We start from the raw sequence: 26,686 nt of genomic DNA, 5'->3' as shown, positions 1-26,686 counted from the left end.
CAGAAGCAGAACTAGTAGCCAGAGCCTCTGCCTCAGTTATAGCTTCCCATTTTCACATGTGGGCCTTTTATTGGTAAACTTAAACCATATCCAGAACTCTAGATGCAAGAGAGTTTGGGAAGTGTACTTTTCTTTTTAGCTTTCTAGCTTCTAGAGGAAGACCGGAGAATAGACTGAATGTTGGATATCAGTCTTTCATATTCATCACAGTCATTTAAGATAGGAAATGATCATGTAGATAGAAAATGATAAAAACTGGCTGAGAATTTTGTCTTATTTTTAGATTAATTTATGTGAGCAATTTGTTTGTTCTCTTCTTTCAGCACTTGCTAGAAGTAAATTCTTTAAAGCACCTGACAAGACTGACACTACAAGATCGCATTACCAAGTCTCTTCTTCATTTGCACAAGAAGAAAAAACCTCCCAGCATCAGTGCCCAGTTTCAGGTTATTTCCTGTTTTGCTTAAAACAAATAAGAATCTGTATCTTTCAGATTGTCATTGAAAGGTTAAAGGGATCTGCAGGGTACTTGAATGGCATTTTGATTTATGTTTCTAAAAAGCCATATATCACTGGCTATTTTGGAAAGAAGAACCAGAGATGAAAAGTTAGATGCCTTTGTTTTTCATCTATATATGTCTGGATAGTGGATATACCAATATTTGTTATTTTCAGTGTGAGGAGAAAGGAGCAGAAAATTGATGTTATAAACAAAATCTGCCTTTAAACCCTGTTGCTTAGGTAAAGTCACTGTTAGCATAATGATCATGTTTTTTCTCCCTGCTTAAACCTCATGCTGCTACATCAGTAGTTAACCAAATGAGGCTGAAGTTTTTTTTTTCCTTCTGTGTATTTATTTTACTTTTGTGTAAATAGAAATCCAGTTCTTTTTTTTGAGGTTGGGGGGGGCGTTTAGGAATAAATATGATAATTTAGCAAATTTCTCCTAGAATAATTGTTTTCAAATTGCTTTTTAAATTACCTCTTCCATTCTTCTTAAATCATCTATATCCAAAGCTCTTTTCATATGGTAGATATTTATGAAAATAAGCGAAATAATCAGGTAGGTAACAGTGCTTTGCATAAGTTTACTCTGTTTCATGTTTATATCACAGAAGCAATGTTCACTGTTGAATAAAAATTTCCTTATTCGTGATAGGTATGTCTGTGTATGTTAACATTTTAAAAAATGCTTCTTATACAGCTAGGATGTTTGAACATAAATTGTCCACTAATGTATTATTGTGTATGATCTTGTTTGATTTATAAGCACAGTTCTTCAAATTGTGGGCTAGAAATGTCATTTTATTTTAGGTAATTCTCACCATAGGCTTAAAGAAAAATTTGAATCTGTGAAGGCTGTTTGGTCACTTGCTTTCCCCTTTAAAAAAAAAAAAGAAAAAAGAAAAAAAGCAAGACCAAGGAGCCAAATAACTCATTATGTGCTAATAAGCTTAAAGGAAAGGGAATTGAGTATAATGAAATCACTACCATGAATTTTAAAAGTCCTTCTTAATAGGCATATGGAGTAATGACATTTAATTCAGAAGAATGAGAAGATAGGGTTTGGGAAAGTCTGTTTTTACCTTGCTGCTGTCCTCGCAATCCAGAGTCTGGATGTTTGCTTAGTAGATTAGAAATGCAGAAATTAATGGGTTATAGGAAAAAAAATCATGTTGAGTATACATTTATTAATATACAACATGAGTCATAAGCAGATTTAATACAATGGTTAGTTTTTTAGCATATTTCTCTCTGATTAGCAAATCCACCTGGTAAGCCAAATTCTGATCAAAAGGTAATTTGGTGACCTCCGTGTCTGAAAAGGGAACATTAATCTCATGATTATGAAAGGTAGAACTATTAAGCTGTTAAGTGTTCTTTGTTTTGTTACCTTGGATCTTTTACAGTTGCCTTGAATACTGAAATCATTCTTTAATCTGAAGAATACCATATAGCTAGTACAATAAAACTTAATTATAATCACAATCCTATTGTATCTTTTAAAATCCTTCCAAATTAACATATTCTCAATCTATATTCATGAATTATATTTAATTTTTAGAAAAAGGGTCCTCTTTAATATTTCTAATAGACCATTAAGTTATTACAAAAGTAATGAGTTAATTTTTGATTATTTAGAAAATATAGATGAGCAAGAACAAGTGAGATTCATCTACCATCCATAATGACCAATGTGTAGTATATTTTTTAGGCCCCTTGCCAACTATTTACACATACGCATTTTCTAATAGGTGTTGTTTAAGTTTTCCTCCAATCATTCTAAGATAAATACTATTATTCTTACTATAAAAGTGAGGAAACCAAGTAACAGATGAGGAAACTGCAGGTGGTTGAAATGGATGGCATCCAGCTATCTTTAGCTCTGTGCCCTTCCTTGAATGCTTATTTTCATCAAAATGAAATCATAGAACTCATAAAGGGTTAGCTGATATAGGAATTGCCCTTCTGCTATTAACAACCAGAAACTGGATAAAAGATAGAGGTCAAATATTTTCAGATTTTAGACAGTAAGCATTACAGGACTCCAATCTTGGGGAAATAAATGAGGAAAGCCCCAGATTAACACCTAAAGATAATTTGCTACAGCTCAGGAAGAGGAAACCCAAACTAATGCTGATGGTCTTGGTAATTGAAGAGGTGGAGTTAGAAAGGTAGAGGCAACTAGAATTTGTAAGGCAGAGTAAAGAGAAGGAAGTTGTCTGAAGAGAAAGAGCTAGAGATCTGAGGGGTTTTCTTGAGTCTCTGTGGCCAACTACTGATCTGTGCATATGTGGGTTAAAATTCCATGAGACTGGGGAAAGAACCACCTAAATCCTGTAGACCTAACAATTTTTGGTATTTATACAGGATTAGAGGAGTAATTCTATTCTCATCAGCCAGAATGAAATGACCTTTTATTATATGAGGTATTAGGTATAATCCTCAGAAAGACATTGTTTTAGCAATGGGACCATAATAGTCCTAATGTAAGGGATTCTCTGACCCTGCTCTCACAAAGCTAAAAAGCAAGTCTTAAAAGAATCAGACTGATCCTAGGAAACTTACCTGCATGTTAAGAAAAATGTTTGTCACTCTTTAAAAAATACAACAAAATCCAACAATATAAAATACAGTGTCTAACATCCAATCAGAAATTACTAGACAAAGAGGAATAAAAACCCTAACAAAGGGGAAAAACCAGTAATCAGAGACAGACTTTAAAATGATGAAGATGATGTAAATAGTAGGTAAGAATTTCAAATTAGCTATTATATATCTTTTAAATATACCCAAAGATATAACAAAAAACATAAATCTGATGAGAACAAAATAGATTTTTTATTTTAGAAGGTGATAACAGAGTCTCTGGACATTTCCTCAGGGATGGAGCTGTTCTGCCCTCTCCTCTCTTTCACTGCCTGTTGAAACCAATAAGGGCCATTTGTATTATGAAAAAGACTCAAATGGAACTTTTACAGATTAAACAGGTAATATTTGAGAATAAAAAAATAAGCTAAATTGGATTAACATCTGTTAGACAGTCCAGAAGTAGTACATTTGAAGTCATAGTTTATTAAAGCCCAGAGAACAACAACAAAGATGTAAAAAAACAAAATAGCTATAACTTGTGGGGCAATATGATGTGGTCTAACATAGATGTAATTGGATTTCAGAAGGAGAGGAAAGGGAAGAGGGCGTAGAAAAACATATCTGAAGAAATAATGACCAAAATATTTTCTGATTTGATTTGAAAAAACAAAAACAAAAACACAACTAGAGAGACATGCAGTATTTATTCGTGGACCTGTATGTCAAACTCTGGTCACTTCATAGCACTATGTCTCTACTTCGTGGTTTTTTTTTAAAGAAGTTTTGTGGCTTTCTCCTGATACAATTAGTCATACACATGGTGTTGCTTGTTATAGCTACTAAAACTTCCTGGTAAAACTGCTGCCCCTCTCCATACCCAGCTGCCTAGGGACCTACAGATTGCTAGGAAATATATCCACCATTACATCAACAGTCAACATAGTCTTTGCTTCAGGTAGTGAAAACTAAATTTTTCTCTTCCCTGACTTTTAGGGATCTTTCTAACTGTGGGTATAAGGAAGATGTAGGATACATTAAGCTTGTTTTTTGTAAAACTATGAATTCCCTTTGAAAAGGCTGATTGGTTGGAAGAAAATAATCTGCTTTTAATTGTAGCTCTAGGAGTTGAGTCATTACTCAAATCAAACCCAAGCTGATATTCTCTGAACATGTATCTATATGTTAAGTTTTCTAAAATAGCTACATATTACTTTTATTATCAGAGGAAAAACATCTAAAAAAATATATGTTTTAAAAGATAGTTCATAGCAGCAGGAAGCAGATTGGTAGTTGCTTGGGATTGTAGCTCAGGTGGTTACTGACTGCAGATGGGCAGGAGGGAGCTTTTTGGGGTGATAGAGGAGTTCTAAAACTGGACGGTAGTGATAGTTGCACAACTGTGTAAATTTGCTAAAACTCATTGATATGTGAACTACAATGTGTATATTTTAATAGTATGTAGGTTTTATTTCAATAAAACTGTTTAAATCAAAAAAGTCACCGTTAAGAAAAAGAGCAAGACCAAAAAAGGACTCATATGTGTAATCTATGAAGAACTAAAAATCAGTTTTTTAAAAGGGAGGAAACCTAGTAGATAAATGGACAAAAGTTTCGAATGGGCAGTTTATCAAAGATGATATCCAGAAGGCCAATATACCTGTGTAAAACCTGTTCAACATTATGATTCATGAGGGAAGTGCCAATTAAGACTACAAAGGACACTTGCCAGCATGGCTGAAATAAACTGATTACACAACATGTTGACAGGATGGGTGACCATCCAGAACTCTTATATGGTACTGTTAAAATGTAAATTGCTACAAGCACATTGAAAAACAGTTAAAAGACAACTATAAGCATGTTGATAGCAACCTTTTTCATAATAAACTGGAAACAACAAAATACTCATCTCTTAATCGATAGTTTAATGGTAGTATAGCCAAATAAGGGATTACTAGTATACAGCACTAAAAATGTACAAAATACAATTGTATGCAACAAATACAAAATAGTACATAGTGTATTTTTTCATTCATATGAACTTTAGTAGTAGGTAAAACTAACTTCCTAACTTACCATCTTAGAAGTAAGAATAATAGTTACCATTGGTTGGTAACTGTTATAAATAATAGTTACCATTGGTTGGAGTGTGGAGGTAAGAGTAGATAGCTATTACAACTCAGAAGTCATAATAAGACTTCTGAGATTCTGATTATATATTTTTAATTTGGCCTCTAGTTATAAGAATGTCTTCCTTTTGTAAATAGTCATAATTTATACTTATGATTTTAATATTTTATGTGTATTATTATTATCATCATTATTTTGAGACAGGGTCTCATAAAATGTTGCCCAGGCTGGATTCCAACTCCTGAGCTTAAGCTATCCTCCCTCCTCAACCTCCCAAGTAGCTGTGGCTACAGGCATGTGCCACTGTGCCCAGCCCTATGTATATTGTACTACATTTGCAGGAAAAATGAACACTTAAAAGTTTAAAAATTTGTATGTTGATGTAATATATTTCACAACAGTAATGGGTCTAATAGTTGTAAGACTTGTTTTACTTGAACTTGTGAAATGTTGACTCTTAAGTAGACTGTGTCAAGTTAGGTTTGTATATTGTAATCCCTAGAGCGGCTACTAAAACACAGTACGAAGATACAGCTGAAAAGTAGATAAATTAATATGGAATACTAAAGTATATTGAGCAGAGGGGAGGGCCACCTCACCAAAAAATTTACACAGGTGGCAAATAAGCGTATGAAAAGACGTTCCACATTATATGTTATTAGGGAATTGCAAGTTAAAACAAAAGTGAGATACCACAGCACAGCTATTGGAATGGCAAAAGTCTGAAAGAATGACACCACCAAATGCTGATGAGAATGTGGAGCAACAGGAACACTCACTCATTCATTAGTGATGGGAATGTGAAATGATACAGCTACCTTGGAAAACAGTTTGACAGTTTCTTATAAAACTGTATTTTTACCATATGATCCAGCAGTCACAACTTCTTGGTATATGCACAAATGAGAGGAACTTACATCCACTCAATAACCTGTACACAGATATTTATAGCAGCTTTATTCATAATTGCCACAACTTGGAAACAATCAAGATGTCCTTCAGTAGGTGAATGGATAAATAAACTATGGTACATTTAGGCAGTGATTCAACACTAAAAAGGAAAGAGCTTTGAAGCCATGAAAAGCCTTCGAGGAACCTTAAAAGCATATTACTGAGTGAAAGAACCCAGTGTGAAAAGGCCACATACTGTAAGATTTCAAATACATGACATTCTGAAAAAAATCAAAACTATAGAGACAATAAAAACGATCAGTAGTTGCCAGAATTTAGTTGGGGGAGGGTGAGTAGGCAGAGCACAGAGGACTTTAGGTTAGTCAGATTAATCTGTATGATTCTGCAATGGTGACTAAAAGTCTATATATTTGTTTAAATCCATAGACTGTGTAACATAAACAGTGAACCCTAATGCATATTATGGACTGTAGTTAATAATCATGTGTCAGTACTGGTTCATCACATATAACACACTAATGCAAGATGTTAATTATAGGGGAAATTGTGCATGTGAGGGTAAAGGGGCATGTGGGAATTCTCTTTATGTTCTACTCATTTTTGCTATGAACCTAAAGCTGCCCTAAAAGTCTGTTTTAAACAGGCAGAGGATGAGAGGAGGAAGACAGGAACAAATGAAGAGAGGACAAACAGAAGGCCAATAATAAAATTGGTAGCCTTAAATCCAACTGTACTAATTATTAACAGTGTAAATGACGTAAATGGTCCAATTAAGAAATGGATATTATTTAATTGGATAAAATAACAAGACCTAACTGTATGCTATCTACAAGAAACCTCTTTAAATACAGTGACACTAAAGGGTTAAAGTTAAAAAATGAAAAAAATCATGCAAACAAAAACCAAAAGAAAGCTATAGAGACTATAGTAGAGTCAGACAAAGTAGACTTAAGAATAAATTACCAGGGATAGAGGGACATCTTTCATAATGATAAAAGGTGCAATTTACCAAGAATACGTAACAGTCTTACATGTGTGTTCATCTAATAACAGAGCTCCCCAGTGTCTGAACCAAAAACTGATAGAATTAAAAGAAAAATGGACAAATCTGCAATTATGCTTGGAAACTTCAGCATATGTCTTGGTAATTGATATAGGGTAAGTAGACAATTAGGAAGGATATGGAAGACTTGAATAGAATGATTAACCTCCTTGACTTAACTGAAATTTATAAAACAACCCAGCCAACAATTGCAGAATATACATTCATTTTAAGTGCCCATGAAATACTTGCCAAGACAGATCATAAACTAGGCCATAAAGTCTCAACAAATTTGAGTTAAAATCATATAAAATGTTGTATTTATAATAGAGTTAAACCAGAAATCAGAGAAAAACATCAATCCCCAAATATTCAGAATATATAAAACAGACTCCTAAAAAATACTTTTTTTTAGAGGAAGGAAATTTTAAAAATATTTTAAATAGAATAAAATACCAAAATTTGTGCAATGCAACTAAAGCAGTACTCCAAGGTTAATTTGTAGCACTAAATGCTTTTATTAGAAAAGGAGATAGGTCTCAATTCAATAATCTAAATTTCTACCTTAATAAACTATGAAAAGAATGTATGAAACCCAAAGCAAGCAGAGAGAAGTGAGTAATAAAGATAACAGCAGAATTCAACGAAATGAAAAACAGAAAAATAGACAAAAACAGAAAACCAATGACACCAAAAACTGGTTCTTTGAGCAGATCGAAAAAAATTTATTTTCTTTTTGAGACAGAGTCTCACTTTGTTGCCCAGGCTGGAGTGCAGTGGCGCCATCTTGGCTCACTGCAACCTCCACCTCCCAGGTTCAAACAATTCTCATGCCTCAGCCAGACACCACCAAGCCTGGATAATTTCTGTATTTTTTAGTAGAGATGGGTTTTTTTCACCATATTGGCCAAGCTGGTCTCAAACTCCTGACCTCAGGTGATCCTCCTGCCTTGGCCTCCCAGTGTGCTGGGATTACAGGCGTGAGCCACTGCACCTGGCCTGAGCAGATTAAAAAGTTGATAAACCTCTAGTCACTAATCAAGAAGAAAGAGAGAAGGTACAAATTACCATTATCAGGAATAAAAAAAGGGATATCATTGCATAGTCTGTAGGCATGTAATGTAAAGTAAAGCAAGGGAGTATTACCTTACTGGATACTCTCCTGAATCATTTTGAAAGTTGTAGGACACATGAGTTTGAATAAAGTTGTTTCATAGAATGTGAAGAAAAGTGGAAAAAAATCAATATTTTGATTATTCTGAAATACATCTGCAATATTTACTATTTTCATGCTATCTGCTTTAATACTAAGCTACCATCCTTATCCTTAATTGCTTGTAATTTAACCAGTATGAGAATATACACAATGTGCTTTTCAAAGACAAATCTCTATGTGTGTCTCTATTTTTTGCGTGTTTTGCTAGCATATTGATTACATTTATAAATTATTTATTAATAGTTTGGAATGGGAGAGTATGATAATTATATTGCTTTCTGTTGCAGGCATCATTAAGCAAGCTGATGGAAACACTTGGTCAAGCAGAACCATATTTTGTAAAATGCATTCGCTCTAATGCTGAAAAGGTAAAAATGTCATATAAATGAGGGCACATATCTAAGCTTACTTCAAATTAAGTTTTAAATACTTTTAAGGAGAATAAGTGGAGGGGAAGCACTAACTATAATATTTATAAGGAAAATAGCCAGGCGCAGTGGCTTATGCCTGTAATCCTAGCACTTTGGGAGGCCAGGGCAGGCAGATCACGAGGTCAGGAGATCAAGACTATCCTGCTAACACGGTAAAACCCCATCTCTACTAAAAATACAAAAAAATTAGCCAGGTGTGGTGGCACATGCCTGTATTCCCAGCTACTCAGGAGGCTGAGGCAGGAGAATGTCTTGAACCGGAGAGGTGGAGGTTGCAGTGAGCTGAGATTATGCCTCTGCATTCCAGCCTGTGTGACAGAATGAGACTCTGTCTTCAAAAAAAAAAAATTTGAGATGCAAATACCTCTTGAAGTCTTGCCAGAAAAGGATTTTCTTTTTTTGTTGTTTTTTTGAGACAGAGTCTCGCTCTGGTGCTCAGGCTGGAGTGCAGTGGCGCTATCTAGGCTCACTGCAATCTCTGCTTCTCGGTTTCCAGCGATTATCCTGCCTCAGCCACCACGTAGCTGGGACCACAGGTGTGCGCCACCATGCCTGGCTAATTTTTATATTTTTAATAGGGACAGGGATTTGCCATGTTGGCCAGGCTGGTCTTGAACTCCTGACCTCAGGTGATCTGCCCACTTTGGCATCCCAAAATGCTGGGATTATAGGCTTGAGCCACCACACCCAGTTGTAGGTTATCTTGTTACAGATTTTGTAGTGATTGGACTTTGTGGCCCCTATGGGTGACTGTGTTCTTTTTGAGTCTTTAAGGTCCTCTCTCTCCACAACCAGAGAAACCTGGAAGCTTGGTTTCTCCCTTTTCCCTAGGGTTGGGCAGTCAGAACTTTTCTGAAGCTACCAGCTGAGAGGTGAGCTTGTCCTACCTATCAGCTTAGTTATTATATATCAACCAGACAACCTCCAGTCAATCTCTAGATACTCAACGGTTAGCCATGCTTATAAACAGATAATTAACTTGGAGATGGTTTCTGGGTTAATTTTTTTTCCATTTGCTTTAGCTACCCTTAAGGTTCAATGATGCCTTGGTACTTAGACAGCTTCGATACACCGGGATGTTGGAAACAGTTCGAATTCGCCAATCAGGATACAGCTGCAAATATTCTTTCCAGGTTCCGTTTTTATAGTGATATTTACATATTTAGACATATCAAGTAAATGATTCTCACGTATCTTGCTTGTTATTTCTTTGGGGCTTGCTTGTTTATTTCCCTTCATTCTTCCTTTCCATTTCACCTTTTTTATACAGAATTGAAAAGGGGTAGACAGTATTTACTTTCATTGAATGGCAGCAATCTCATTAAACTTATTGTAATAGAATCCAGTACTTGGCTATTCTCGTTTGATCAGAATGTTTGCTAGTACTAAGTTTACTCCTGATACAACAATTCTTTGCATTGACTTCTTCAGTAACTGAAATAGTTCAATGAGAATTATCTAGTCAAAAGATTCCATTGGTTTTCCCTAAAGTTTTCTCAGCAGGATTTTCTTTCATAGTAGACTTCCAGCAGGGCTCACACCTACTCTTATCAGCAACTGCTGCTGTGGTGTGGAAATTATATTGAAGCTGTTTAGCAACTGAGCAAGTCTTTGCTGTTAATAGGATGGGAAGCCTCATTCTCCGTTATTGTCCCCATCCTGCCATGTTTGCTTTTTTTTTTTCCTGATAAAAATTTTAGGTTCTTGTTGAATAACTTTTTCTTTGGCCTTTTATAAAGCTTTCTCAAAAGGGATAATTAGCCTCTGCAGGTTTTTTTCTCTCACTCCCTTTTGATGGCATGATGTGTAGAACGCAATATCTTTATCCGCCTCCTATGTTTTTCGAATTAACCTTTTATTTCTTAAATTAACAGGCACTTTCTTGATTTCACCCTGTTTAAAAGAATGAGGAAAATATTAATAAAATGATAATTAGTTTAAGGTCTTTGTTTACCTACACTACTTTCTTATTTTATAATTTTTTAAAATTATTTTTCAGGATTTTGTGAGCCACTTCCATGTACTTCTTCCCCGAAATATTATTCCATCCAAATGTAACATTCAGGATTTCTTCAGGAAAATAAATCTTAATCCAGATAATTATCAAGTTGGAAAAACCATGGTAAATATAATATGTATAGCTCTTGTCAAAATTGAGTGCATTTATTTAAAAAATAATTTTTGCCTATGAGATTGTTTATTTAAAAGTTAGTGTATCAGATATGAGAAGGCAGTTGGTTAGGCCCAGGTTTTTATTTAATTATATGGTCAGTATTAATCACATCACTCTGGCCAGTGCTCTGGTTCTGACTATAATTTTAACTGTCTAAATACTCTCTCTCTCTAGATATTCTGCTGTAATCTCCAACTCAACTTGCCCAGAGTGACCTTATCCAGATTCATCTGCCCTTACATTTATCAACTACTTTCTTTCTCTGTCACCCCTTTTCCAGAATTTCTCAGTCTAGAAACCATAATTATCTTTGGTATACTGTTCACTTTAACTTTAATCCTTTCACAAAGTTTTAGTTTTTTTTCCTCTTACAAAGAGATTTTCACATCTGTTTTCTGTTTCTCCATTTCTACTGCCTCCATTTTATTTTTCCTTATCTCTTCTCATCTGTATTGCTTATATAGTGAACAGCTTACTCATCTGATTCTAATGTATTTGTCATTCCATTTAATTCTACTCATAATATTAAAGTGATTATCTTAATATACTTAGTTCTTTATGTCTGCCTCCTGCTCGATTATAACCCCCTGATAACCTCCTCATTAAATTCAAACACTTTTCTCTTTTTTGAGAACCTTCAGATTGTGGCTTCACACTATTTAATATCTTTTTTTATGGAGATTGATTGTCCCATTGTCTCCTGTGCATGCTTTTATTATTATTTTTCAAACCTTTGTTTCACTTAGGTGGGATCTTCTGTCTCTGGCCCTTATGAGTTTACCATCTTCCTCTTTGGGTATATAATATCTGCCTGCTCTCAAATGAAAGTTATAACTTCTGTTTCTAAAGGGATATGTCTCCTTCACCTCTGCAGCCTCCCAAACCCTAAAGATAGTGGAATGAAGGAATAAATAAAATAAACTTATTAATAACTTTGGACAGTGAGAAGCTTTTAATGCATGCTGGATTTCAAAAACTGCTATTGGTTTATTCATGATATTATTCAAACTTCAAGATCTATGGTTTTTAACTTTTTTCCCCACCCTAACACCCTCAAAAAATATGACATATTACCAGTAATACATTTACTCATAGCAGTGGTTTCCCCAATGGAGTAATGTATCATATTATCTGGCGCTGGAAGTTTGGTACTCCTGCTCACTTTGTCATTTCTCCCTCCCTTCCTCCTTTCTTACCTTCCTTAACCTTCCTTACCTTCCTTTTTTTCTTTGTCTTTTTTTTTTTTTTTAAGGAGACTGGGTCTCTCTATTTTGTCAGAGAACTTGAACTCCTGGGCTCAAGCGATCTTCCTGCTTCAGCCTTCCTAGTGGCTGGGAGTATAGGCATGTAGCACCACACCCAGCTCACCTTCTCTATTTTACTATCTGCATTTCAATTTGAGAATGACTACTTTGGATAAATCAGTAGGAATATTTATCAGTACTTCATTTACATGCCTGCCACTGTGTGTGTTCTCTAAAAGCTTATCACAGAAGATTCGTGAAATAAATTTCTCATTTCTTCTTAAGCTGCATTCCTCATCTTTCTTCCTTTTGGTAGGTCTTTCTAAAGGAGCAGGAACGACAGCATTTACAAGATCTGCTTCACCAAGAGGTGCTACACAGAATCATATTGTTGCAGCGATGGTTCAGGGTCTTGCTGTGTAGGCAGCATTTCCTTCATCTGAGACAAGCATCTGTTATTATCCAGGTGAGAAGCAAAGGATTCTTTGCGTGAGATTGACTAGTTTATTTGGCCTTTGTTTAGTAACCAGAACCTTTTTACTGTAAAACGTTTTCAATAATAATGTAAACTTCAGAAATGAGAATATGTTGTACCCAATTTTGAAGTGCTTGTAATACCCAACAGATTAGCTGGCATATAATTGACTATTAATAAATATTGATTCAATGTTAATAAATATTGAATTTGTAGTTACAATGTCTTGTGAGATCTGAGTAGGGGCTAAGGAATTACCCATTGTTTACATAGTTCTTTTTATTTAATAGTTTTTGGGGGTGATGTTTGAGAGGTATGTACACCATTGGTTTTAGACACTCATTTTGGATGATAGGCACCTTATTTTACGTTTATCTGTTTTATTAACTCCCTCATTGATTTATATCATTTCCATAAGATCTTTTCCATTTGTGCAAGAAAATCTTTAGTATCTTCATCTTTGGAATGTGTGTCAGGATTATCTTAAACCCACTGGTGTTATTTGGGCAAATTGTAACAAGAGAATATAATATATTAAAATTGTTAATAATTTGAGGGGCATGAGAGCATCCAAAAATTTTAAATTAAGTTCTATGATGAACTTCATCAAGGTTATATTATTTAAAATAGCTGTTTTAGCCAAACATATCTGGAAGAGAAAACTTTTTTCTGTTTATCTTTTTCAGGTGTACTTTCTGTTTTTGCAGAAAACTTACTATTTTTATTTTTTTTGAGACGGAGTTTTGCTCTTGTCACCCAGGCTGGAGTGCAGTGGCACATTCTCAGCTTACTGCAACCGCCTTCTCCCGGATTCAAGCAATTCTCCTTCCTCAATCTCCTGAGTACCTAGAATTACAGGCACCGGCCACCATGCTAATTTTTGTATTTTTAGTAGAGACAGGGTTTCACCATTTTGGCCAGGCTGATCTCGAACTCCTGGCCTCAGGTGATCCACCCACCTCAGCCTCCCAAAGTACTGGGATTACAGGCATCAGGCACCACACCTGACCAGAAAACTTATTTTTAATCGCCAAGAATTTAACTGCATAGCCACTTAACCTGTAATTATGACATAAGAAATTTATTCTCTCTTTTGTGTGAAAATGCAGTGTAAGATAAGACAACCAGTTTCTGTTATTTTGTCTTCCCCACAGAGATTCTGGAGGAGTTACCTAAATCAGAAGCAAGTCAGAGATGCCCCTGTGCAGAAGGATGCTTTTGTTATGGCTAGTGCCGCTGCCCTTCTCCAAGCTTCCTGGCGTGCTCACTTAGAGAGGCAGCGGTACTTGGAGCTACGGGCTGCAGCCATTGTTATCCAGCAGAAATGGAGAGAATACTACAGGCGCAGGCACTTGGCTGCTATTTGCATACAAGCAAGATGGAAAGCCTACAGGGAAAGTAAAAGGTACCAAGAACAAAGAAACAAAATTATCCTTTTGCAATCAACATGTAGAGGATTCAGAGCAAGACAAAGGTAATCTCTGTTACTATAATAATTGTTTTTTTTCTTCCGAAGGACTTTGTTTATACCTCTGCATTAACAGTTGTCTGATTTGTATTAGAACTGGTTATATACTACTTGTCTTTTCCAGTATACTGTGATACTTTTACCGATTTCAACCCACATTGTATTGTCTGTAATGGAAGTTAAATAAGTTTTTTAAAAATTAAATTGGATCAAAAATCTACATGATCTATAATCATAACTGCTAATTAACTTTACATTAGGCCAAATCTTTTAAAATTGGCAACATTCAACTATTTTTACTTGCAGAAACCTTAATTTCACACTTAAAATTTCTTTTTCAGGTTCACTTTAAAATAAAAGTATTATTAAAATGAGAGCTTTAGTTCTTAGTTAGTTTACATTTTGATTGAAATGCCCAGCTAGAAATAATACACTTAATGAAATATCATCTGACTCATGGAAATAGGAAAAGTATGAAACATGCATCCAAGTTAGTTTAAGAAGTACTTAGGTATTATAAAAAGATTTTACAACTTTGCATTTTTTCTTAAATTCTTAGGAAATACGTTTTCTTCACTGGTACCTAAGAGATTTCTGTAACCCATTTTATCTGTTTTTATATAGATTTAAAGCTTTGAAAGAACAAAAGCTAAGAGAAACAAAACTAGAACTTGGATTGGTGAATATCAAGGGACGTGGATCTCTGGAAATTCAGGGTTCAGACCCTTCAGAATGGGAGGATTGTTCTTTTGACAACAGAATAAAAGCCATAGAGGAATGTAAATCTGTGATAGAAAGTAATCGAATTAGCCGTGAAAGTTCAGTGGACTGCTTGAAAGAGTCACCAAACAAGCAGCAGGAGACAGCCCAAATCCAGAGTGGTATGGACTTGCAAGAGGATGTGCTTGTAAGAGAGAGACCCAGATCCTTGGAGGATCTCCATCAGAAAAAAGTAGGCCGTGCTAAAAGAGAAAGTAGGAGAATGAGAGAACTAGAGCAAGCTATATTTAGCTTAGAATTGCTGAAAGTTCGTTCTCTTGGTGGTGTGTCTCCTTCAGAGGAACGCAGGTGGTCTACAGAATTGATGCCTGAAGGCCTTCAGTCTCCACGGGGTACACCTGATAGTGAGAGCTCCCAAGGAAGCTTGGAACTTCTAAGCTATGAGGAAAGCCAGAAGAACAAACTAGAGTCTGTAATTTCAGATGAAGGAGACTTGCAGTTTCCATCACCTAAGATATCCAGCAGTCCAAAATTCGATTCACGGGACAATGCCTTGAGTGCCTCAAATGAACCTAGCTGTGTAGAGCATTTGAAGGATGAAACTATGAAGGAAAAGGTGGTTTGCAGTTCTGAGTCTATTACCTGTAAACCACAGCTGAAAGACTCCTTCATTTCAAGTAGTCTGCCTACTTTTTTTTATATTCCCCATCAAGACCCACTGAAAACAAATTCCCAACTAGACACAAATATCCAGAGAAACAAACTATTGGAAAATGAAGATGCAGCAGGGGCAGCTCTTACTTTTGATATCCACGGGGAAACTAGGAAGTATCACTGCTCAGGAGATCAGGTTGTTCCTTCTTTGAATACAGAATCTTCTAATCCTGTGCTTAAGAAGTTAGAAAAGCTGAACACCGAGAAGGAAGAAAGGCAAAAGCAGTTGCAGCAACAGAATGAAAAAGAAATGATGGAACAGATTCGCCAGCAGACAGATATTTTAGGGAAGGAACGCAAAGCCTTCAAGACAATTGAAAAGCAAAGAATTGGAGAGTCTTTGCTGGCACCGTCATCCTATCAGTCAAAACAAAGAGTAGACAGGCCATCCTCTCTTCTCAGCTTAAATGCCCCAAATAAGGGAAAACTTAATGTACTGGAGTCTCCATCAGTAAAAGATGCAGCTCTTGCCCAAAAAGACAGTCTTTCTGCTCACTTACCCACAAAGGACCGACCTATCACCATGTTCTTTGAAGGAGAAGGAAGTCCATGCCAGTCTATTACTGTCAAGGAATTATCCAGGACAGACAGAATGGGCACCCAGCTGAATGTAGCTTGTAAACTCTCTGATAATCGCATTTCAAAAAGAGAACACTTTAGGCCAACTCAGTCTTATAGCCACAAATCTGATGACCTTTCCAGAGAGGGAAATACTAGGCCCATTTTCTTCACTCCAAAGGACAATATGAGTATTCCCCTGTAAGTGAAATGTTTATTTATTTTTATGTGTAAATGGGAAACTTCTTGGAGTCTTTTTATTAAGGTGCCTTCTTCTCTTCCAACTATTTGTGTAAAGTGGCTGCTCAACTTGGTCATTTTCTCTTTGTAAAATCATTCCCTAATTGTTGACTCTACCATCACCTCAAGTTGGATGTAGTTATACCCTAGGAATCTTTGAGTAATCATAAATAGGAGAGTAAATACTGGGTTCCTCCCCATTAAGTGGGAAGCATTTGTGAAGGGCAGTACAGTGCCTATAAACATAGTAGGCATTCACCAAATGCTGATTGCCTTACAGCTGTGAGGTTTAGTAGTACAGGGTTGTTAGTTTTAGGCTTTAAAGAAGTTAATGTGTTTTGTCACAGCAGTTGGCCTATTTATGGTCATCATTATGTTCTTTATACTTTTTTGTGTGTGATAAACACATAACGTAAAATGCCATCTTAACCATTTTTAAATATACAGTCAGTAGTGTTAACTGTATGCACATTGTTGTGCACAAGATGTCTAGAACTTTTTCTTCTTGTAAAATAAAACACTTTTCCTTCTCCCCAGCTGCTGGCAACCGTCATTCTACTTTCTTTTTCTAAGAGTGGAATTTGTCTTTTAAACTAGTGGTAGTATAAGTAATATAAGTGGATTTTTTTTCTTTTTTTTTTGAGATGAAGTCTCACTCTGTCACCCAGGCTGGAGTGCAGTGGTGTGATCTCAGTTCAATGCAATCTCTGCCTCCCAGGTTTGAGCAGTTTTCCTGTCTCAGGCTCCTGAGGAGCTGGGACCACAGGTGCATGCCACCACGCCTGGCTAATTTTTGTATTTTTATTAGAGACAAAGTTTCACCATATTTGCCAGGCTGGTCTTGAACTCCTGACCTCAAGTGATCCACCCACCTTGGGTCCCCAAAGTGCTGGGATTACAGGCATGAGCCACCACACCTGGCCATAAGTGGAATTTCTTTATACTTTTAAAAACTAATGATAGTCACAAGAAAAGCATTTTTAAGTGGTACATAAAAACAAATTTGACAAAATTTAAGATACTCGTATTGTCTTTGTATTTGGTAGATTCTTTCAGTTCTTGTGGGAGAATGTCATCATTGAAAGGAGGGCTGTATCTTAGGGTTAAAAAAAATTATATTAACAATGAAAATAACCTTTTCTTTCCTATTATATGTAACCCAAACATTTACATGTTTCGCCCTTTAAAATTTCATGTGGACTTGAGAGAAATCATTTGTTAATGTGGGCAAGAGATGATTAATAATTTATTTTTCCACCAAGGGTTTCTATAGTACTATAAAGTGCAGTTGAGCTTAGTGACAGCTTGAGATACCATTCCCACCCATTAACTTACAGATTTCCCAGAAGTTCAAAGGCTTTGTGTAGCATATGCACCCATAAGAGAGTGTTAAAAACATATTTCCTGTCATTCTAAGTTTAATGATACATGATATTTCATGCATATCTGTAAGTGAGCTCTTTAATATTCTTCTTTAGTATCTGTTAATTATGACATTTATGTGTGTGTATATATTATAGGTGTATACACATATAAAGTAGCTATTGGATCCATGAATCTGTTTTGTAGAAAACTGAATTGTAGATTCCAAAAAAAATTATCTTTGTGAATTATTTATCACATTTTTCCCAGATACATAGTTTTAGGTCTGTTTGAGCTGATTTCCTGTATTGCTTTATTAATGATCTACTTATCTTTAAAATTATTGTATATGAGATTATTTATATGAAAGTCTGCAGATAAAATTCATACTTTAAATCTCGTCCTGTTATATAACTGATATTAGAAACATTAACGTTTTGTAGAATCATAAATGTTGGTGCTTCTGAATTATCTAGTCCAGTTCCCACATGTTACAGATAAGATCACTGGGGTCCATAGAAGTGAAATGACTTATTCAAGATCATATATTTAGAGAAATGGCTGGGACTAGAACTTGCATTTCATGATTATGGATCAGCATTGGGTTTTATGATTAGAGAGTAATACTAGGTTAGTGACCCTTTTGTATTGTTGTATTGTAGTGATGATGAGTGCACAGTAGTCTTTAACTGTTTAATGAGAAAAATCAAGGTGAAGTCTAAAGAAAATGCTGTGAGTTAAAAGGTTAATTGCAGTGGTCAGGGACTATCGAGATCCTATTAATTATTGTTTCTCTTTGGAGGATAAATAAAGGGCCAGTAGGCTTAACTGTGATGAGAGATTTTGATAGCCAGAAGAGAATCCTTAGGACAAAGTTAGGATTGCTAGACTAACATACATTGCTCAAGAAAGGAGATCTTTAAGTTGCCTTTAGCTAGCAAAGACTGCCAACTATTTGTTTCAGGCTTATTGCATAGAGGCAAAGGACAAAAATTTCTTATGGCTCCTAGACTTTCTTTTATAAAAATTAAATGAAAGAATTTGAATGGAAGAACAATTAATCTACCAACTGGTATCATAAGTTAGTGTCTAATTTTAGCCAACACTGTGCTAGGAAGTAAGATACGATTTCTCAAGGAGCTTTCAGCCCTGCGCAGGAGAGATTAGCAATACGTTGTTAATAAGACTCATGGTACTAAGTTAATATGGTAATGGGGCCCATGAAAGTGCAGATTATGTACACTTTTTCATCAGATTTTGACATCTATTTCTGCCCAGAATTTAGTGATAAAGCAGTCTCATCATATAGTTATTCAATCAGAATTAAATTTTCATAAGCTAACACTACAATACCTATATGATCTGGAGCATACATTTAGTTTGGTAACAATTTCTTTTCTTGCCAGTGTTGATTTTATTCTATTCAAAGTCGATTTTGTTTTTTTTGTTTTGTTTTGTTTTTTGTTTTTTGAAACAACGTCTCACTCTTGTCACCCGGGCTAGAGTGCAGTGGCATGATCTCAGCTCACTGCAACCTCTGACTCCTAGATTCAAGAGATTCTCCTGCCTCAGCCTCCCAAGTAGCTGGGATTACAGGTGCCTGCCACCACACCCATCTAATTTTTGTACTTTTAGTAGAGATGGGGTTTTGCCATGTTGACCAGGCTGGTCTCAAACTCCTAACCTCAGGTGATCCTCCTGCCTCAGCATCCCAAAGTGCTGGGATTACAGGCCAAGCCACCGAGCCTGGCCTCAATGTCAGGTTTTAAAACTCAGACAGTGAACAAAATCTAGAGAGAGATTTCAGAAAGCATTTTCTAACCAATAGGAACCATCTCAGTATAAAACATAATGAGATCTTCATCACTGGATGGCTAATTTTTAGGTATTTTATAATGATTAGATGGAAAGACCCCTTGTAAGACTAGAATTCTAAAGATTCAGGGATTTGGTAATTTCCTTTTCTCATCATCAGATCCATTTTATTTCTTGAGTTTGTTTCACAGCTACTATTCTTAAACATATGTCATCATAGTGGACTATACCCACTGATCATCAGGACAAGACCTCCAGTAATTCAGTCATATATGTAATTTCAGGATTATTGTTACTAATTAGCTAAGCAGAAAAAAAATATGACTTACTGTCTTAGGAGTTGACTAAGATCTGAAAATATTTATGGAATTTACTGGAATTCTTTGACCTGGCTGCCATGAGATATCTGCTAAGAACTGAAATGTAATTTCATTGTTTTATTTAAAGTGTCAGCAAAGAAGCCTTAAACAGTAAAAATCCTCAACTCCGTAAAGAAGATGAACTAGCATGGAAACCTGTGAAGTTAGCTGGGCCAGGCCAAAGAGAGGTAAGTATTGTGTCTTGTTTGTCTATCTTCTATTTGAAATAGATATGCATTATTTTGGAAATTATTATTCTTGTAGGTAGAGCACCACATCTACCCATTTACTCCCAAGTGTTTTTAGAGAAAGAAGCCATGAGCTGAGATTGTTATAATTATGAAAGTGTACTCCAGGCAGGGAATGGTGCCTAAAAACCCAGTTGCTAAGAAAAAGAAGGCAGTTTGTGCAAGTGACTTTGTTGGCTTATTATGGCAGTGAAAGATGACTTCTTTGGCTATGTAGAACAGTGCAGATTTAGTTTCTATTCTAGCTCTTTGTCCAGAGTAATGTATACAGATTCCTTTTGGTCATCCCTGTCACTTCTACTAGTGGAAGGGGCATGGTGGGGTGGAGGGATATTTCAAGAAATTCATGAGCCCTCTGATATCTTTCATTGGCATCATCTCAGAAAGAAAAAAAAAAACCCCAAAACATTGTTGTGTTATTTGTTTTATCATTTGGTCAAGCAGGTTGCCAGACCGGCCCATAAAAAGAAAGCTCGAATGGCGCGGACGCGCTCCGATTTCTTGACTAGAGGTACTTTTGCCGATGGGGAGGGGGATACAGAGGAAGATGATTACGATGACATTATTGAGCCCCTTCTCTCCCTTGACCAAGCTTCTCACTATGAGCTAGGGCCTGCACCCAGCCTGGGTCAGGCCTCTCACAGTGACTCCGAAATGGTAATTTTACATCAATATAAGAAAAATAGCAAGCAAATCTGATGGAAATAGTCTTTGCTAATCTAAAGCTAACCTTCACAGCTTCTTCCCATGTAATGGTTTGTACATGGGAAACCTCAGTGAACACAACTAAACTAAAACTTAATTTAATAGAACCCAAATAAAGGGCACTTTAAAAAGCCATAAATTAGGCAAAACTAAGATTATTTAACTTAGCACTAATGTAGAAATTTTCCATGTTGTATTCTAAAAGGTCTAGGTAGAGCACTAGAAATGAAAAAAAAACTGATGTTTTATGAAAAAATGGTTCTTACATTTTGTAAAAGGCCAGATAAATATTTTAGACTTGGCCATAGTTTACTGATCCTTGATCTAGTTTACTGATCCTTGGTCTAAAATAATCCAGTAGCTTTTAGCTGCAATGGTATGTACTTTTACTTTTTTTGCCTGTAAACTTGCTTCCTCCACCTTACTTTTCACTATTAAGAAATAAACATGAATTTTTAAACATACAGTGAGCAAAAAGTGTCTCCCTGGAACCATCCTAGCCAAATAGAAGGCCATATGTAATGTGAATTTGTATTAATCACACAATATAACATTGGTGTTGTGTTTGAATGAAACTGCACCATTTCAAGCTAAGAATATAACTTTATTATTTTCTTAGCCCGAATCAGGTATATATATGGTTTGACAAGTATTAGTGTATTTATGGGTATATTAAAGCAAAGAATTTCATTTTGGAATTGTCCTAGACATATGTAAGGACCCTATGTCTTGTATGAACCAAAACAACACTGATGAAGTGGAGTGAAGTAACGTTTTATTTCCATGCATATCTGGAAGTGAGCTCTCTAATATTCTTTAGTGTCTGTTAACTATGGGAGAAAAATTTTAGGATGGTCTTTATTTGACTCATTAAATATTCTATCTTTGAACTGTTTTAAGCTGTTTGAATTGTCAAAGATCTAGTTAATTGAAATTTCTCCTATTTTCCAGAATACTCTCCTTGTCTTTATCTTTTGTTGGAGGTAGACCCAGTTTTTAAGTGACAAAACTGATGTTTTATGAAGGCAAAAACAAACAACAAAAAGAGAAAAATGCAAGACAAGTTCCCTAATTAGATAAATGAGCCGAACTGTAGGAGCTGCCCTGTATTTGAGTTATAAATAATGAAATATATGGTGTTATCTGATTTAACAGTTAAATACAAAATTATATAATGGAACAAACTAATTTTAATGAGAAGTCCTGCTTTATCTACTATATATAGGTTTATTATTTGCAGAAAAACTTCGGCATTTATGACTGCTGTTTTGTTCCTGAGAGTTTCCTTTGTAACAACCCTTAGTACTTTTGGTGATAGATTTCTTTTACACTGGGAACTTTTACTGAGATGAACCAGGAAGTTGGGCTTTCTGCTTGGAGCATTCAGCTCCTTTCAGTGTTCTAGCCTCTGTTCACCTGCTTGACGGTCACTGCATGCCAGTAGTTGTAGAGCACTTTCCCTGCACAGTGTGTTAGTCATGTCTCCAGCTTTCTCCTTTCCTTCTCTTTCATCACTAGCTGTTTTAGGAACAGGTGGTGGTGCTTGTTTCTGGTGGACACTGCATGAAGAAGCTTTGCTTTATAGACTATGTGGATAGATACTTAACCGGGGTTGGGGATGGGGTGGGTAGGAATAATTTTTAAATGTGTTTCTTTTTATTTATCTTGAGAATATTTCATGTCCTAACATTATGTGATATTGTAAAGATGAAGATGTATTGTGTCTAAATAAAATCTACTGCAATCTCACAACCCAGATATTTTCTGGATTTTAAATGGATTTGATTTTCTAGGTACATGGAGTTTTTAAAAGACTGGATTTGTTTTTTTCTGGACAAATTGATTTTATTACTCTGAACTGTGTTATTAAATCTTGGAAGAAATTGCCGTTTGACCTTTCCAATTGTGATGTAATTTAATGGGATAAAGACATTCACAAATGAATTGAAGGAGATTTCATAAGCATTACCTCTTGAGTTTTTAAATTATTCATCAGTTGTTACCTGCTGTGGGAAGGGAAACAAGTGTAGTAATTTCTCTCCTTATTGACTTTGGTGTTTTTTAACTTCTTACTTCGAACTCTGCCATTTGAATAACTGTTTAGTCTCTGTATGCTGCTCTCGCTCCATTTTTATACACCCCATGTTGGCATTACTCAAGAAGAATGGCATGATCTGCTAAGCAGTATTTTTAAGGTAGCTTTTATATATTTTTTTAGTTTCTGAGTCTTCTGGATGGTAAACGGTTTAATAAAATCGTTTCTATTCCTCATTTGTAGTATTAGTATAAGAAACGTTATGCTTTTCTCTGTACAGTTTTCTTTTATCATCCCCCATATTTAAAGCGATCATCTCTGTGGATATGACTCCTGAATAGCTCTCCAGAATTTCAATCTTCTTTACCTCCAGCAGGATAAAACTGAATTTCTCATTATTCTCCCCAAACTGCTGTCACTTCTTATATTCCTATTTCTCTTAGTCTCTTAGATACTCTCTAATCCTTGTCTGTGTTGAATTTTCTTTCTCTCTGCTGTCTAGTCCACAGACTGCCAGAAAAACCTGTTGATCAAACAAAGCTGTTTATTAGCATATTACAGTAAGAGAAGACCCACTTTGACTGTGTCTTAGCAATATCTCACAAGGGAGAGGAGAGGATATTCATAAGGTTTTAGGGCCCGGGCTGGGTGATTTTGAGGTCGGTCTTGCATGGTAGAAAACTGGTTGATACTGAACAAAGTTTATTATGTAAGAGGTTTGGATTGGCAGCCTTAAGATAGCAGCCACACTATTGAATATACACTTAGTATTTATATGTGTATTTTATTCCCCTAAAAAAAAAGTAAGGACCAGTTTATAGCATTGTGACCATCTGTTCTTTGAAGATTTGGCAGAATTCTTCTGTGACACCACCTGAGACGGGTACTTTTTTGTGGTGTAGTTCCTTGATAAGTTTTCCTTTGTTTGTTCCAGGGAAATTGGTCTTTTAAAATCCTTTTATCTAACAGGTCCAATTTTGGTAAACACTTTTGTCTTATGAAATTATCTATTACATCTGACTTTTTGATGTATTTGCATAGAGGTTTAGAAAGTAAGAGCTGGGCATAGGGGCATGTGCCTGTAGTCCCAGCTACTGAGAAGGCCGAGGCAGGAGGATAACTGGAGCCCAGGAGTGCAAGGCTTTAGTGAGCAATGATCATACCACTGCACTCCAGCCTGGGCAACAGAGCAAGACCCTGTCTCTTAAAAAAAAAAAAAAAAAAAAAAAAGGTTTATTAGACCCAAACAGTACTCAGTGTAGGGCTAATTATTCTTGACCATTGAGGTGAGATCCTTTGTATATTTTGCCCAGTGCCCTGGGAATCACAAAGTTGTATACTCTGGCTCTTGAGTATAGACACTATTACTGGCCTTTTGTGAGTGATAGGTGCAGTTACCTTTAATCCTTTCAAGTGATCTTTTTCCTGTTGTTTTCTCATACAAAGTATTGATTAGTACGCAAGCTAAATATTCAGTGTGGACCTTCTGTAGATCTCTAGAGTTCTATCTTTGTGCTTCTCACTCCTCTCCAGTACTCTGTCTTTTGGTCTCTAATCATCATATTCACCTTGGCCTTTCAGCTTCATGTGTTCCACTCAGAGAGTCTGTTAGGTTTCACCTGGGTTTCTCCTTTCTGAATCACAGCCTAGAAACTCTCAAGGCAGCAAGATGGGGCAAGTATAGGACATACTTCCTTTTTTTCCCATCTCTCAGAGATATCTGTTGATTGTTTTAAACATTGCTGTTTCATGTTATTTTGTCTGTTTTGTTGGTTTCAGGTAAGAGGGTAAACCACACCCCTATTACTTCATCTTTGCCAGCTTAGGGTCTTTCCTATTTCTGTTAATAAGGCCATAGTCAGGTAGACCAAAAGGCTAAAGAATATTGTAACTACAGAAAAATGAAATATTAGGAAATAACTTGGATAAGAAATTATCTCCTCAGAACAGGATTGTCTTTAGAGGGGCACATTTTAAACAGATGGAACAAGAAATGCCAATTGAAATTCAGGTCACAGTTTGATAGCCTTATAAATTGTGTATAATTTAGATCATTAATGATGATAATGAGCTTTTCTTGGTCTTTTGGCTTTTTAAAAATCATTGTATATTCTATCTGTTTTAAATTATTGATTGGATATATGAAGAATCTATAATAGCAAGTTAAGCCATAAAAGTAATAACTGCCTTTTAGGACAAATAAAAGGAGATATGAAAAACAGTACTTAGTGTTCCAGATTTATTAGATGCCGCATCTTTTGTCTATACATTTAAATGGTTTTCACTATCTTGCCCTTCCACTTGAGATTCTTTTTTAAGTTGTCAGAAAATATGAACTGATAGATCCTGTTTATTTTCACTGACCAAGTCCTCTTTATTTCTGATTACTTTATATAGAGTTTTCAGTAGGCTCTGTTATTTCAATGAATTGCTGAATGTTTTTGTGTGTTTTTTAATAGCTCAAGTAATTCCATAACCTGAGTTTTAATTACAGTGCTATCATATATTGACTTGGCATTAAAATCTTTCACATATGTAATTATTACAGACATCGCAGAGATTTTCATCAGTTGATGAACAAGCAAAGCTTCATAAGACTATGTCTCAAGGAGAGATTACCAAGTTGGCAGTGAGACAGAAGGCTTCAGATTCAGATATAAGGTATAAAACTTGTAAGATTATGTTGAAATATTTCTGGTTCATAACCATATTAAAGACCACTTTCTCACTGACTATAGAAGTATAATCTAATGTAACCCAAATCCAGAGCAGATAATACTAGAAATCAAATATTGAGAAATAAGATATAACATAGTAGAAGAACATGTACCTGGAGATAATAGATTATATATATTTAATTTCCACATCCTTCCCCGCAATTGCTAAAATGACAAAATCTACAAAGGGCTATTCTCCCCCTCAAAAAAAAAAAAAAAAAACTCAGAAGTGAAAACAACTGCAATAAAACTGTAGAATCCAAAATGTAAATAAATTTTAAATTTTAAATATGTTTATACATACGAGAAAGCCAAATCCTAATCCAGCTAAGTAAAGCTGAGAAAGATACATCTAGCTGGCTGACCTTCCCCAATTATAGCAGAACAAGAAATTTATTCTCTGGAAAGTGTAAAACAGAGTATCTCTGGACCTGGAGTTTACTAGATACAGTTGAGGGCTGGGGCACGTATTTGGAACAAGGGGATTTAATGCCTGTTTACATACAGAATGTTGAGATTTCCCAGCCTTCTTCATTTGCTCAGTTCCTACATTTCCCATGCCCTCTAAGCAAATGGTTCAAAGAGTTTTGGGGACTTCTGTCCAGCCCTCAAGGAAAAACCTGAATATATTACTATCAGGGTCTCTTCCTGCAAAGTCAACCGACCAGATAACCCTGTAAGGAAGACCATAATTTAGTAGCCCCACCAGTGCACACTAGAGCTTCCAAGCTCTTTTTTTTTTTGACCCTACTTTAAGTAATAATCAGATAACTACTGATGACCATGCATTTGAGGAAATACCTTATGTTGAAGAAACTAAAACTAACATAAAATACAGCCTGAAAGAAATTAACTATGCAGGGAATAGAACACTTCAAGACTGACATATACAACTATCAACAGACCTTCTGCATAACAAACACAATTGCATTCATGAAACAAAAGGATGCATGAAAGAAACATTTTCATAATAAAAAGCTTTTGAAAATTAAAAATATGATAACAGGAACAACTAAAGAATCAGAAGGA

At 35.6% G+C, this 26,686-nt stretch overlaps 1 protein-coding gene across 9 annotated transcripts in view; it reads left to right on the top strand.

Moving 5' to 3' along the window:
- MYO9A (myosin IXA) overlaps window positions 1-26,686 on the top strand; it is a 274,327-nt gene that overhangs the window by 184,852 nt on the left and 62,789 nt on the right. For 5 of the 9 annotated variants that reach the window (XM_032244686.1, XM_032244687.1, XM_032244684.1 and 2 more), the window contains 10 exons: window positions 324-446; window positions 8,681-8,761; window positions 9,847-9,957; window positions 10,824-10,946; window positions 12,558-12,707; window positions 13,871-14,190; window positions 14,809-16,377; window positions 20,041-20,140; window positions 20,642-20,857; window positions 25,489-25,601. In XM_032244686.1, coding sequence (XP_032100577.1) covers window positions 324-446; window positions 8,681-8,761; window positions 9,847-9,957; window positions 10,824-10,946; window positions 12,558-12,707; window positions 13,871-14,190; window positions 14,809-16,377; window positions 20,041-20,140; window positions 20,642-20,857; window positions 25,489-25,601 — 2,906 coding nt within the window. The remainder of the gene's footprint in view (window positions 1-323; window positions 447-8,680; window positions 8,762-9,846; window positions 9,958-10,823; window positions 10,947-12,557; window positions 12,708-13,870; window positions 14,191-14,808; window positions 16,378-20,040; window positions 20,141-20,641; window positions 20,858-25,488; window positions 25,602-26,686) is intronic. The other 4 variants (XM_032244685.1, XM_032244683.1, XM_032244689.1 and 1 more) reach the window with 2 other exon arrangements.

This window comes from Sapajus apella, unplaced genomic scaffold (assembly GCF_009761245.1).
Source record: "Sapajus apella isolate SASKATOON/1434 unplaced genomic scaffold, GSC_monkey_1.0 scaffold55, whole genome shotgun sequence".
NCBI classification, from domain to species: domain Eukaryota; kingdom Metazoa; phylum Chordata; class Mammalia; order Primates; family Cebidae; genus Sapajus; species Sapajus apella.
The sequence above is the reverse complement of the archived record's forward strand: the minus strand, read 5'-3'. Positions and strand labels throughout refer to the sequence as shown.